This window comes from Triturus cristatus, chromosome 1_2 (assembly GCF_964204655.1).
Source record: "Triturus cristatus chromosome 1_2, aTriCri1.1, whole genome shotgun sequence".
Lineage (NCBI taxonomy): Eukaryota > Metazoa > Chordata > Amphibia > Caudata > Salamandridae > Triturus > Triturus cristatus.
In genome coordinates this window covers 1,162,186,700-1,162,202,164 of record NC_140580.1, presented here as the reverse complement: position 1 = coordinate 1,162,202,164, position 15,465 = coordinate 1,162,186,700, and the positions used below count along the sequence as shown (strand labels likewise).

At 44.7% G+C, this 15,465-nt stretch overlaps 1 protein-coding gene across 1 annotated transcript in view; it reads left to right on the top strand.

Annotated features, from left to right (window-relative positions):
- The window catches only part of HMCN2 (hemicentin 2), a 769,579-nt gene that overhangs the window by 585,220 nt on the left and 168,894 nt on the right, over positions 1-15,465 (top strand). Inside the window, exons 44-48 of the mRNA XM_085613971.1 lie at positions 796-954; positions 1,519-1,800; positions 2,711-2,878; positions 3,766-3,879; positions 10,111-10,197. Coding sequence (XP_085470097.1) covers positions 796-954; positions 1,519-1,800; positions 2,711-2,878; positions 3,766-3,879; positions 10,111-10,197 — 810 coding nt within the window. The remainder of the gene's footprint in view (positions 1-795; positions 955-1,518; positions 1,801-2,710; positions 2,879-3,765; positions 3,880-10,110; positions 10,198-15,465) is intronic.

The following is a 15,465-nucleotide window of genomic DNA, read 5'->3' as shown; positions in this document are numbered from 1 at the left end:
TATTTCAGCTATTAGCGCTTTGCATCCTGGGGTTTGTAGTTTATGTTTAACATTGAAGGAATCTGCCCAAAGATCCCAGAATGTAAAGTGGTCTTCGCATAATGCCAGGCCTCAATAAATGTGTGTGACATGGACCCACTGGCAGCTATGATGTGTTTGCATTTATTGTGAACTACTGTGTATTTCTGTTTTTGGCTCTATGAATGAAGATGTAAACCTTGCGCCCATAAATTTACCAAGTTAGGCCTGGGAGGACAAAGGAATTGCACAAGATGTGATCAGATTACTTACAAATAATTTCATTACTCTGAGTTTCCCTCCCTTGTACGTACAGGGATAGGAGGGCATATTCCTTAAGCAATAGAGATTCTGTGCAGTGGCACACTTTCTGGGCCACCCAGGTTAAGGGGACTAGCCAACTTGGATATTTTAGTGGGTCATAACAAATCGTCATGAAATATTATATCAAGAGGGTGCCTGTTTTTCAAAGTTCATAGGTGCGCGAACAAAGGAATGTGGAAATCAGATTAATTAAGATTACCATGGTGCTAAGTAATCCAATCGCTTTATTACGGCTTGATTTGGCAGCCTGAAGTGAGGCAGTACCTCAGAGACCGGCAGTGGTTCCTCTGGTCCATTTGTCACAGTATTTTGATAGCTCCACAGCCCTTTAAAGGTTGTCTTTACTCGTTGCCTGGTTTGCAAGGTCCTTGTTTTGATGTAACTTCACTTCAGTGTGGGATGTTGGTCGCATGTGTGGTTGTGGACTGAGTTTTCACTTCTCCACCTCTGCAGGTGTGCGTCTTGAAGGCACTGGCAGGCGTAGCTTTTCAGCCGCAGGAGGTCGAGTGCTGCAACTTCAAGGTGCTCTGGCGTCTGACGAGGGGTCCTACACCTGTGAGTGTGCCAACGCTGTGGGCAGCAGCACAAAGGAGCAGCGCCTGGAGGTGCTCGGTGAGTCCTGGCGCAGGCGCACCTGACAGATCTAATGTGTGGTGTAGGGCAAGTGGTTTGGGTCTCCAGTCTGTTTACCTTCTCCTGTCAAGTTCCTGTCCTGTGTCTCAGATAGCCCTTAAAGCTGTCAATAATCTCTGCTCCCTCATTGCTTCTCTTTGTGCATGGCCTTTCTCTTGGTTTTTGTAAATGTGAAGACATTCCTCAGGCAGCATCCCACTTCTCTGCGCTAGATGAACAGTCGATCAATGAGGATAAGATTTATCCAGAGTTAGCTTTAAAGATAAAGCGTGCACCCAACATGAACCACTAGTGAAGATTTTGTTGGAGAATAATGAATATGTAAGTCTCACATGTTGAACTAAGGCTTTTTGTAGCTGTGTGTTTTCATGGGATTCCTGACTTTGCCCTAATGTGTGACAGAGTTTGCATGGTTCTGTGGGTTGAAGCGACCCGTGGCAACCGTTCTGCGTCCAAGATCTGATTTGAGAAATCCAAGCTTAGCCTCTGTCTATTGCCTCAATAATCAAATCATGTCTTATTTTCTCCTTTTGGGACCTGCAGCGGTGCCAAAGATATTAGGCAGTGCGGAGGCCATCACCAGGACATCAGTGCAGAGAGGTGACTTGGTCACCATGGAGTGCATGGCCATAGGGCGGCCAACACCCCTGGTGACCTGGCTCAAAGATGGTCACTCCATGGGCAGTGCACAAGCGATCACCATGGACAACCAAGGACAACAGCTGCGTATCCATAGGGTTCAGCCCTCACATGGTGGGCGCTACACCTGCCTCGCTGTGAATGCTGTGGGACAGGCGGAACGGAAGTTTGAGGTCATCGTACATGGTGAGGAGTTGGCCAATGTCAGCAGAGAGGGTGAGAGTGGGAAGCAGGGGCATGGGGTGTAGTAAAGGAGCTCCCAGTGTGGCAGTTGAGACCAGAATTAAGTGAGTCCTGAAGAAAATGTATGAGGTCAACGACAGAAAATGAGTGACAGTAAGATGAGCGTGAGTGAGAGTCTGAGTGACAGTGAGATGGGCATGAGTGGAAGTCTGAGTGACTGTGACATGAGCGTAAGTGAGAGTCTGAGTGACAGTGAGATGGGCATGAGAGAGAGTTTGAGTGACAGTGAGATGGGCGTGAGTGAGAGTCTGAGTGACAGTTAGATGGGCGTGAGCGAGAGTCTGAGTGACAGTGAGATGGGCGTGAGTGAGAGTCTAAGTGACAGTGAGATGAGCATGAGTGAGAGTCTGAGTGACAGTGAGATGGGTGTGAGTGAGAGTCTGAGTGACAGTGAGATGGGCGTGAGTGAGAGTCTGAGTGACGTTGAGATGGGCAAGAGTGAGAGTCTGAGTGACAGATGGGCGTGAGCGAGAGTCTGAGTGACAGTGAGATGAGCGTGAGTGAGAGTCTGAGTGACAGTGAGATGAGCGTGAGTGAGAGCCCTCTGAAATAGAAGAGGCTGACTTGTATTTTTTTACTGTACAGATTCTGCTGCGAGTGCGGAGATTACACCCTGGGTGCAAAGGGGAATCTTTTTGCTCGGGTGGAGATTCAACCCCAAGTGTGGAAACTCCGCCCGAGGGCGGACGTAAAGATACTGCTTGTAACTTACCTTTGTGAATACCAAAAGTCGTAAACTTAGACATTTGGTTTAAGTTCATCTTTGTGAATTGGGCCCTCTGTTGGTATGTCTCCATCACATAGGAAACCTCAGATCTCAGATGTGAATTTAACCATCTCCATTTTCTCGTAGTTCCTCCTGAGCTCTCAAGGACCGTGGGGCCAGTGGTGAATGTCTCCGCACCTCTTCATGGTGCCCTGACCTTCACTTGTGAAGCTTCAGGGAGTCCACCCCCAATCGTCAGCTGGTTCCACAAAGGGGTTCCTCTTGTCTCCGGAGATCGTGTGCGCCTCCTCTCAGGTGAGTGGATACTTCTTCTCACAAAGCAAGAGCTGGTGTCTGATGTCAAGTGTGAGACGTTGGGCCAAACTCCTTTTTACTGCTCCCATCCATTCATTCATCCATTCATCCATCTATGATTACAAGTACCAGAAGGCAACCTGGTATGATCGTTTGTCATCAGACAGTGGATATGAAACAAAAGAGACACTGCAGGACACTGCAGGGCACAGCTTTTAGCTGCGGGTGCCGTACACTGGCAAGGAGGTGGACACGCTTTGCATGTCACAGACCACGCAGCGCTAGATTTTGCTATGCCAGCATGAGGTGTCTGTCTCTGCTAGAAACCAGTGACACACACAAGGATGTTCAGTAGTAAACAGCAAAAAATAGCTACCCCCAGACAAAGAGCAGTAAAGGAGGGTGGGAGGGAAATTGGGCAGGAGGAAATGAAGGACTGACATGATATGCATGACTTATCAACACATAGAGGGGCAGGGAGTAATGAAGGTGCGGTCTACACGCTCCCTAGTACTATCAAAGAGGTACAGATGATGCTGTTCCGGTAACACGCCACACCACTAGTGTACCCAGGTGAAGTGAAGGTCGGTGGGAATACTTACATTTTGGAGCAAGAGCCCTCACCCACCACACAAGGTGGCATGCTTCATCATCGGAAGCTGCCCTATGCAGCTGTACAGTGGCGGCTTGAGGGTCTGGGGCTGGCCTATAGAAACATTGGGACATTTCCTCACGGCCTGTGGAGGGCTGGTGCAGAAACCTGCACTGGCCTGTGGGGAAATCTCCATTTTTGGTGTTGAATCAATGATTGTCTGTTGCTACTGGTGGTACCTGCAAATAACTGAAGCGCCCTGACGCCTCTTCGACACTGTTTCTCACCCCCCCAGGAGGCCACGTCCTGAAGCTGATGCACCTACAGGACCAGGACGGTGGCCCTTACTCTTGCGTGGCCACCAACTCTGCGGGTGAGGCGGGGAGGAACTTCACTGTGGACATTCTGGGTAAGAGCAGTCAATGGTGCCAGTTCCAGTTGCCTAGTTACAAACAGTTTCTGTCTAACCCTTTTTATGCATTTGAGTTTCTGTACATTCGACTGAGTGTGTCAGGCAGTAGAGAAACAAAACAGGTACTATTGGGTAAATGAAATGCCGACTGCAAGCAATGGCTGCCGCCGGATGCCAACCACCATCTCCAAGGTGTGACTTTCCCCCACCTAGAGTGACTTCACAGGCATACTTAGTATTGTGAGTGGCCTCTGTGGTCAAGGCTGGTGCTCTTCTGGCCCATCCAAGGGACAGCCTCAGCTGAGAAGGTTGATAGTGAAAGTGTGATAGCAAAGAGTCATGCAAGAAATGCCAGCAGGTGGTTCAATAGTTTAGCAACTGGACAGGCATGTTTGAGGGACAACTGTGTGGGATGTAAATGACTGGGATGATGGAAAGGGGGGCGGGCTCATGTAGAATTGAAGCCCCACTTATCATGGGGTGCTTAGAGTAAACAAACATTGAGGTCTGTGTGGAACCGGAGGTATTCACCTTTGAGTCCTAGCTCTGCCAGAAGAGTTTACCAGAGAAGGGAGCCTTGGACCAAAACTGTGTTGGATCAGAGAACACTTCAGAAAAACAAACTTTTCAAAGGTGCTTATGCAAACAGGGGGTGCGGCAGAAGTATGCGGAACAAGATTCACATTTCACAGATCAGATCTCATTCTATGAGCGCTTTGATTTGACGAGACTTGTTGGCATCATCTGACGCTGTCCACGACAGAATCCACCCGGAGCCGCTTACCCTCCGTGGACTGCCTGGTAAGGTTTCAGAAGGTGTTTTCTCCTTCCTGAAAGACCAGATCCAAAGAACAGCCGAGGCCAATACGTGTACCCCCTGCTCCCTGTGTCTGCCGGCATTGCACAAAGCTCAGTTCTTTTGCCTGATTTGTTTAATACATATGCACAGCCCATGTCATTTCTGATTAGGGATTGGGGATTTGGGGTCTATTTTTATACTTATGCTCACAACACTCAATCATTTCGTCGTCTAACGGGGTCTAGTTCAAACCCCTATTACTGAATAAACATCTGAAAAACTATAAAATGGAGGGATAATAATGGGCTTCGGATCAAGCTGGACAGAAGTCTTGATTGCGGTGAATCGCCCCCTCCCCCGTCACCCATGGACCTCTCCCGGTCTGGTCATCACAGTTTTGGCCCAGCTGGTGCAGTCCCTCTCCTGCTCCAAAATGTTTAGGATTCAAAATAGGATCTTGGCTTGAAAGGAGTCCTGAGTTTTGGCAGTGATCTCTTGCTGTGCAGTGCAGATCTGCTGACGTAGCCTGTCCTTCCTGTCCTATCTCCTGGAGATAGAGAAGCGATGCTCTCTGCTCTGATTGGCCACAGACTGGATTGCTACCCCATACTCAGGCATAAATAAAAGCCTTCTACATTGATTTCAATCAATCCAAATATCAAGCCGCCGGGCTTATGATTTGCACTCTTATGTTTCAATAAAGAAAAACTGGAAGCAACTACTCTGACTGCTAGGTACTGGCATCATGGCTATGAAATGCCCTGAGCCCTGCTGAACAGGACTCAGTGCGTGTGCTCTGAGCCCTAAAATGATGCATGTTAATTGGCTTCTCTTAATTGGGCTAGCCAAATTTGTTTGTAAGTCCCTAGTATATGGTGCCAGTGGTACTAAGGGACTGTAAGTTAGAGTGTCCCCCAGTGACTGCAGCACTGAGTGGGAGAAGGTAAAACATGGCTCCCAGTCTGCCACTGTGGACTGGAAGGGCAAATTAAAACTGCTCACTCAACTTTGCCATTTAAAGTAATGGCAAAGTCCAAACCTCCCCATTTAGGTCTCGCCTAGGCAGCGCTTGCGCTGTCTCTTCGCGACGTGTTGTATTCAGAATATGGGCTTGGAGGACTGCCCATCTTTTCAATCGGTTCCTCTTTCTGTCCTTTGTAAATGCCAGCTTTTGTTTGGTGGATACGCTTAGTAGTCACTCCTTTTGGTCTTTTGTATCCTCCCATGAGGGCTGCTCCCGTTACATGTGTTCTAACTTGTGGTGCTTTATAGAAAGCTTCTAGAGCACTCTTTTTTCTTTTTTGGCCTGTCTCTGCTGTTAAGTGTTCTATTTACTTACTATTTACTTCGCTTCTGCAGCTTTATTTGTCCTGTTTTCACATAATCTCTCTGTGCTGCCCCACTCCCTCACCCCTCCCACAACACTGCTGACCCGCCCCCAGCACTCTTCCAAGGTTGCTGCTTTTTTTTGTTTAAGTTAAATTGCAATTCTTATACTTTAATCTTCCTGTGCCCTCTCTCCCAACCCCCTCATCCCTCTGACAACACTACTTGCCCGCACCCACCATCCCTACAAGAGCGCTGTGATTGCTGGTTTATTCCATGTAAATTTCTACATTTATATAGCGTGGGCAAGGGAGAGAATAAGTGATTTGCACAAATGTACCAAATGTTGATCCGAGGTTCATGCATGGATTTCCAGCTCCTGTGTCGGCAGCTGGCAGGGAGGTTACCTGCTCCCCCACCCCTACAAGATCGTTGTTTATTTTTTTCATGTCAATTTGTACATTTCTATAGCACGGGCAGGGGGGAGAATGAGTGACTTGCCAAAATGTATAAAATGTTGAGCCGAGGCTTGAACATGGATCCCCAGCTCCTGAGTCGGCAGCTGTCAGGGAGGTTACAGTGCCAAAATGCTCACTGATTGGCTAACCCTGGCAAGGAGATGTTAGAGCACATGGCCTGCTGCTATTGGCTGCCGACAAGCTCCAATGGGAGGCAGCGCTAGCAGCCACCTGACTGTAGTGCTCCAGGGTGGTGCATGCTGGTGCAGCAGTAGATCAAACCATGCCCACTGCAGCCGTCGGGGAGCCGTGCGGAGGGGGTGGCACCGGTGCCCTGATGAGGACAGGCATCGGATACTAGCGAGGTAGAGTCAATGTGACCTCCTGGTAATGCTCTGCACCCCATGGTGCCCATGTAGGGGAATTGGGTATCACCATGGAGCCCAGGCAGGAGCGGTGAGATGGACCTATATATAACGTTAGGTGTTATGTAAACGCTGCTGGCCCTGTGTCCAGTGGCTAGTCAGTGCCAGGGCACATAGGATGCAAGTGCCTGCCATGAGGCAGCCAGAGATAAACCACATTCTCCCCCCACAGGACTAACCCCATATACTGCTCCTCATTGCTGCTCCTTCACAACCTCTCCCCGTCCCCCATTTAGAATTTGTTCTATTGTGAAATTCTCGCTTGTGGGATGAGGAAAACACAGTCACGGATTACCTACTTTGGCACAGTTTATCCGTTGTGTCCTTCTACATTAAAACATGCAAGCGTTTTAAATTAAACCAACCATGTGTATCACATGGGTGGAAAATCACTATTTAAATTTTTACCTTTTTTCTTCCCCAATACGTAGCCAGATAAGTGCTTCCTTTGCACCTCGCCTTAGCCTTCTTCTAAATACCATTTTTATTGATCACGTGTTCAAACTGTGTGATCCTGGCCTAATCGCCCATCATCCCTTTGCCCCCGTTTTCTTACAAACCTAGGACTCTGGGAGCGATTAAAAGCAATCTGTATACCCGTGTGAAGCGGCACTATATGGAACTGGAATGTTACACTGGCAGCTACTGCTCGCATCACAAGCTGCTGTGTTATTACTGTTGTACTAGTCAGCATGTCAGACAAGATTACATTAGTGGCCTTCATATGCAATATCCCCAACAGTGAACCACCTCAGTGCTACAAATATGGTTGCCATCAGTAATGTAAAAAAGGCTTTATCAATTTCTATTCCCTCTACATTACTAATCCATAAGTCATAACTGTTAAAAACATTTCCATTTCAATGCCAAAAGCTCTAACTCTAAAAAGAAAAGCAAGACCTATTGCATTGCAAATGCTTGTTAATAAATGTAAGTCACACTTATGGCAGGCCTACTGAGCTCTGAGGCAAGATCCTTATATTAAAAAGTGAACTATGTATTTTTACATGTTTCAGCAGTAAAAACCCTAAATTGACGTTTTTACTCTGGAAAGGCTAGTAGCCCCATTGGCAAGTACAGAGTCACACGCTGCCACCCCAGCCCTGTCAGCTTCTGAATGGGATTACTAAGGTTGGTGCTGTTTGCTATCAATAGAATCAGTGCATTAAACCCAATTTAATGGTTAAATAAAATTTAACGTGACTGGAGGGCAAAGTGCAACTTTAGAAGCTGCCACTTTAGTTTTTTTGTTTTTTAAATTGTTTTTATTGATTTTACCAAACAGTGAGCCAATCATCGTCAGGTGTGCAAAGGACATATAGGTTTGCAATATAATCTTACATGTTTAGAACCATCTTAGGCTAAGAAACATCAATAGTGTCGGGCATCCCTAAGTGTCCTCAAATGGCCATACATAATGAACTAGCATCTTTAAAATAAGTCTCTAACAATATGCCAAAACAGATCTTTCTCAGCATTCTTGTTTACATCATCATTTTAGTGAAGCGGTGGATAATGCGTTAAAGCCGTCAAGATTCAGTGCAATTAAACATAGCTTTCACTTTAGTTGCCCGAGGTTCCTATTGCCCATTTACTGGTGTACACGGGGCTTGTCTGGCAGACAGCCTTCTGCCCTCCTGCGGAGACATGCTAACGACTCCCAGAAAAGAAGACAATAGGGACCTGCATGTTACCTCCGTCCTGCAGGAAGCCACACAGGTGTTAGCCCAAAAGGCGAGCTTCAAAGGAGAAGAACAAACTTTGACAATCTCCAATACCCTAATCCGTCTCACCCTATACCTCTCTCAATATATCCTCTACCTCAACTCTCTGACTCATCCCAACCTCATTCTACTACTATGATCTCCCAAATAACACTTTCTAGACACTTCCCTCCTCCATCTCTCCTTGGCTTACCCCAAACCTAATTTTACTACTATGATCTCTCAAACAACCCTTTCTAAATTCTTCCCTCATGGATCCCTCCTTTGACCCACCCAAACCTCCTTTTACTGCTATGATCTCCATAATCCCTTTCTAGACTCTTCCGTCCTCCATCTCCCCTTTTGCTCATCCCAAACCTCATCTTACTACTATGATCTCCCAAATCTCCCAACAGACCCGCTCAAATTAACTCATATTACCCTATACTGATCCAACGCTAATCCTTTTGGGTTCTGGAGTAGCGTGCTTCTCATCGAAAAGCGCTTTGATGCCTCGCCAGGGGTAGTAAGCACTACATAAATGCAATTACAGTTGTAACACTGAGGAATAACTTGTTTTTATTTCTCTCCTAATGCATCGATTTTACCAGCTCTAAGCTCATTGAATAATATCTGTTACAGTTACCAAATGGATAATGTGAACATAATCAATGTATTGACTTCAGAAAGATGAAAGACTGAGTTGGCCCTGCCAGTATATAAAGTTGTGTACTGCAGATCACACAGAGGTCAGTGACGATTGGTTAACTTGCAGAGTCGTACTACCATCTAAATGCAGTATCTGGACGGCAACTCTCTAGCAACAATTAACTTGTCATAGAATTAGAAACTTGTAGTCACCTAAGAGTCGTGTGACGAAGCTTCCTGCTCGAGTGCGAGTTTAAAAATACCGTTTAGAATTTTCCATAATTAAATGTTAGATTGTAGGCATTTCTACATTTTTTTAATATTGTGCAACACCCAAAAGTGTGTTGCGTTTGACAGACTGTTTGTACCGAGTTGTTCCGCGGCTATGAGTGATTTCTGCCTGAAGGCTGCCGTTCCCACACCAGTGTTTGTGGAACGATGCTGTGAGCAGAGATGCTGCTTCTGAAAGCTGCTTTAGGTACCAGTATCCTGCTGTCTTCCGTGACGTCATCGCACCCACCCCTGGTTGCAGCGTCGTGGCTCAGGCTTGCACTACAGCACAGTTGCCCTACAGAGGGGCAGGTTCATAGGGACAGGAAAGAATTACATGTGATTTGTGGAGCACCGGATGGTAAACTGGGATCTGCTTTAGAAAACCATCCCCAGGCCGTGTGGCTGCAGGGACAGAACAGGTCCCTTCTGTGCAGAGAGTGACCCCAGATAAATATTTACTGCGCCCACTTCCCTTTCTTGCATTTCTGGAGGGGTGTCTATTCCTGCAGGCGGACCTGCGATACTTTGACTTCATTTGGTGTTTGTTGCACCTCCCTGAGTGAGTGTCCGTTTCTCATGCTCTTTTTCACTTTTAGTTCCACCAGAAATTGAGAAGGAAAACGAGGAAGAAGTCCAGAGAGTGCCCGAGGGTCAGACGGTGCGCTGGACGTGCGCAGCCACAGGTGAGCTGAAAGCATGACTGTAGTAACAACTGTAGTGTGCCAGGAGAGTAGCTGTTCTAAGACTGTAGTGTGCTGAGGAGTGGCTGTCCTAAGACTCTAGTGTGCTGGGGAAGTGGCTGTTCTAAGGCTCTAGTGTGCCGGGGAGTGGCTGTTATAAGACTGTAGTGTGCCGGGGAGTGGCTGTTGTAAGACTGTAGTGTGCTGGGGGAGTGGATATTCTAAGACTGTAGTGTGCCAGGGAGTGGCTGTTGTAAGACTGTAGTGTGCCGGGGAATGGCTGTTGTAAGACTGTAGTGTGCCGGGGAGTGGCTGTTTTTAAGACTGTAGTGTGCTGGGGGAGTGGCTGTTCTAAGGCTGTAGTGTGCTGAGGAGGGGCTGTCCTAAGACTGTGGTGTGCCGGGGAGTGGCTGTTGTAAGACTGTAGTGTGCCGGGGAGTGGCTGCTCTAAGACTGTAGTGTGCCGGGGAGTGGCTGTTCTAAGGCTGTAGTGTGGCGGGGAGTGGCTGTTGTAAGACTGTAGTGTGCCGGGGAGTGGCTGCTCTAAGACTGTAGTGTGCCGGGGAGTGGCTGCTCTAAGACTGTAGTGTGCCGGGGAGTGGCTGTTGTAAGACTGTAGTGTGCCGGGAAGTGGCTGTTTTTAAGACTGTAGTGTGCCGGGGAGTGGCTGTTCTAAGGCTGTAGTGTGCCTGGGGAGGGGCTGTTCTAAGACTGTAGTGTGCCGGGGAGTGGCTGTTCTAAGACTGTAGTGTGCTGTGGGAGCGGCTGTTCTAAGACTGTACTCTGCTGGGGAGTGGCTGTTTTAAGACTGTAGTGTGCTGGGGAGTGGCTGTTCTAAGACTGTATTGTGCTGGGGAGTGGTTATTCTAAGAGTGTAGTGTGCTGTGGGATTGGATGTTCTAAGACTGTATTGTGCTGGGGAGTGGTTATTCTAAGAGTGTAGTGTGCTGTGGGATTGGCTGTTCTAAGACTGTATTGTGCTGGGGAGTGTCTGTTCTAAGACTGTAGTGTGCTGGGGAGTAGCTGTTCTAAGACTGTACTCTGCTGGGGAGTGGCTGTTCTTTTTTTTAAAAATAATTTTTTATTTTCATCATCACAAATGACACATAAGTACTATAGTGCAAAAGAAAAAACCTAGAGAGAATTTAACATCACCTTAGTAATAGATCAAAAAGAACATAGAAAATTGTAAAGGAGAAGGAGAGCAACAATCATAAATAAATCAAACAAGACCATGTAGACAAAGTTTCATATAGTACTTAAATAATATAAAATTATAAAATCAGAAAGACATAGGTCGCAACAATACTTCAAATTTAGCTAAAGAGCGAATTCCCCTTGCCTTTGCTAGGGCAGCCTCTAAACCGTAAGTTTCCTTAATTATGACCCAACAATCCTCAACCAGTGGTGGTGTGGGAGAAATCCATACCCTGGCTATAGTTAATCTAGCAGAAGCCATCAGAATTGAAAAAAGACATGCCATCGCTGGATTATTCTCCCTATATCCCAACATAATTTCTAAATCAGTAAGTGGTTGATCCAACCCAAGTTTAGACTGTAAAAGTTGTTCCATTTTCTTCCAAAAAACCGTCAGAGCTGGGCATGATATAAACATGTGTAATAAATTAGCAGCATATAATCCACATTTAGGACAGTGTTTTTTATCACCCTCCACATTTCCTTGGGCCCATTTAGCTATTTTAGCCGGTGTATAATACAACATACAGACAGCACGTAATTGCTGAAGTTGCAATTTAACAGAATGAACCGATTTTTTCAGATTCCCTAATGCTTGTTTGATCATGTTGGGTGAGACCGCTATACCCAAAGTTTGACTCCAGCATTCGGCTAATTTTTTACTACCATCTAATTTAAAACCATGTAAATGTGTATACATCAGCCCTATTAGAGATTTAGTCTTTCTTCCATATATACAATCCCAGACGTTTGACTCCATAGGCTCAGTTATCCTTACATTTAAAGTCAAATAGTTTCTTACTTGCAGATATTTAAAGAAAAAGTGTGATGGCAAGTTATAAATTAAACACAAATTTTCAAAAGATTTGATTCCTTTCTCACTATATATCTCACCCAGACATGTAATTCCATACTTAACCCAAGATTTACCAGCCTGATCCTCAAAAACCTCGGGAAAAAGAGGATTCCCCCACAATGGGTATTTGTTATGAAATAGTGATAGTTTACACTTAGAAGACATATCTCTCCAAACATATACAGTATCCCTCACAGTCTTAAACTTAACTCTTTTAAAATAGTTAGGGTCGTTTATTCCATATAAAAACATGTCCTGTTGATTACCTAAAACAAACTTAAAGAATGAATGCGTCTGGTCCAAACCCAACAAACAGCGGAAACGTCCTGTAAATGAGGCCCAGAAATATATTTTGAAGTCTGGGAAACCTAGTCCGCCTTGTTCGTATGAAGATTTGAGTAGCTCAATTGCCTTCCTAGGTTTCTTATAGCCCCATATAAAACTGCTACAGATACCCTCCAGTTTTTTAAAAAAGATATTAGGAATTTTCATAGGTATTGAGCGAAAAAGATATAGAAATTTAGGAAGTATTTTCATTTTAATTAAGTTACATCTGCCAAGCAGACCCAAGGGAAGCCTATGCCAGATTCTAAACAACTTAGTAGTAGCCTGGAAGAGTGGTACATAATTAAGATCAATAATCTGATTAACTTTAGCTGTTATCTTTACTCCTAGATAAGTCACGGTTGTATATGCCTCGGTAATGGATTTATGTATCCCGGCTGTAGTGAGCACCTGAGTTTTATTAACATTTAATTTATACCCTGAGACATTACCATATTTCTCTGCTTCTTGCTTAATCCTCATCACAGCCTCACTTGGATTAGTTGCGTAAACCGCTATGTCGTCGGCATATGCCGTAAGTTTAAGTTTGAAAGTGCCCGATTCCAGCGGATTAATGTACACACAAGATTGTAAAGTACGTAAAAATGGCTCTATGTATAAAGCAAAAAGTAGTGGAGACAGAGGACAGCCCTGTCTGGTCCCACATAGAATCCTAAAAGATGCTGATCGGGATCCCATATAGGAAAGATTCGCTTGTGGGTTACGATATAGAGCCTGTATGCAAGATTGAAACTGCGTGCCTATACCGATCTTAGATAGCACTGCCCATAAAAACTCCCACCTCACACGGTCGAACGCTTTTTCGGCGTCTAATAAAATCATTCCAAAATCTATTTTCCTTTGCTCTGCGTAGTCAAATGCTCCAATAGCCATATTCACGTGAGCAGTGGTATTCCTCCCTGCTATAAATCCATGTTGTCTTTCAGAAACTAGATCCGGCATAAGCGGAGCTAGACGGGTTGCCAAGATCTTTGAAAATATTTTTGCATCTGCATTAATAAGAGAAATTGGCCGGTATGACCCACATTCAGTTGGTATTTTATCCTTTTTTAGAAGTCGGTACTGCTCCACTGACAGCTACAGATTGTATTACACTAGTAAGTGGCAAAAGCAAGGTCTTCTTAAAGGTTCTATAAAATTCCAGCGGCAGTGAATCAGTGCCAGTAGCTTTCCCAATAGGCAATGTTAATAATGCTGCCTCCACCTCTTCCAGCGAAACCATTTCATCCAAAGTAGCAACTTTGTCACTATCTGCCACTGGAAGATCACTATTATTGATGTAGCTTAATACCTCATCTTGATTAGAGGGCCATGTAAGAGAATAAAGCTGTTGATAAAATAATAGGAATTGCTCCAAGATATCTGAAGCTTCAGTATACATTAACCCGTTTGCCCCTTTAATAGAATTAATTTTAGTTTTCGCTTTTGTTTCTGCAGTCTGATATGCCAGTACATGTCCTATATGCTCCCCATATTCATATTTTTCTAAACGATGCTTACAATAATTAGCAGCCATTTTATCCCTTAGAAGCTGTTTAACTATGATTCTTGCGTCAATTAATAAAGAAAACACCCTATCCTGGGCCATTAAATCCTTTTTTTTAACTGCCTCTACATGTTGTTTCTCCAAATCTCGCAAATTATATACCAAAGTCTCCATCTCACTTTTTCGTTTTTTGTTCTGTAAGAAAATATATTTTTGTGTAATACCACGAACATACGCCTTCATAGTATCCCACACAATTACTGGAGATGCAGATCCAGCATTTATTTTGAAGAATTCCTCCAATTGCTGAGTAATATGTACCAAATATTCATTATCCTTCATCAAGTATCTAGGAAAAGAAAATGGCCTAAGTTCTTTTTTCTCAATTGTAACCCGAAAAGAAAAAATAATGGGGTTGTGGTCAGAGGTTACCCGAGGGCAAATTTCCATTTTTGATGTTAAAAGTAGACTATCAGACACAAGAGCCATATCAATCCTAGAATATGATTTGTGAGGGGCCGAATAATAAGTGTAGCCCGGTATTGAAGGATATATATATCTCCAAGCATCTTTGATAGACTGAAGTCTTATCATTTGTAGGATTGCTCCGCGAGTTTTACGCATTCTTAAATTAGTACTTTTCCCAGTGGAGTCTATACTATAATCTATGGCACAATTAAAATCCCCCATAACCAATTTTTCCCCCTCCCAATTTAGCAGTTCTAAATTAAGAAACTCAAAAATAGAGGGGTCATCCACATTACAACCATATACAGCGCAGATCACATATTTTTTCCCCCATATATCGAGCTGAGCTAACGCCCAGCGCCCCCATTGATCAGCCTGCTTTTTAATCACTGTGCAGTTAAACCTTTTATCTTTTAAAATAGCCACTCCTTTTATGGAAACAGTTTGAGTAGTGCAAATAATAATATCAAGTCCTAAATGCATCAATAAATTTCGGTCCTTATAGGCCAGATGTGTTTCTGTAAGAACCGCAAATTGAGGCTGATAAATTCGAATCTCTTCCCGGACTAACCGTAGTTTAGTTGTATTATTGATGCCAGCCACGTTACATACCAGACAATTAATCCAATTCATGATGAATTTCTAATTTTTGGATGAGCCCTCCTCCTTCCACTACCATCAATATACCAATAAACATAATATTTACTATTTTTGATCTATTATTTCGTCTATTAATCAGTACTGAAAACATTAAGAAGACTGAAAAAAACCTTCCCCTTTTAATACCATGGTGCCCTAGTGATGATGATTTCCCCCCCCCCCCAATTCAACCCCACCCTCCCTCCCTTGTCCTTTGCGAACAACATCAGCATCTAAGAATGACAACTCACCCTGTCTCTTAGAAGAACCCTCCCCCCCT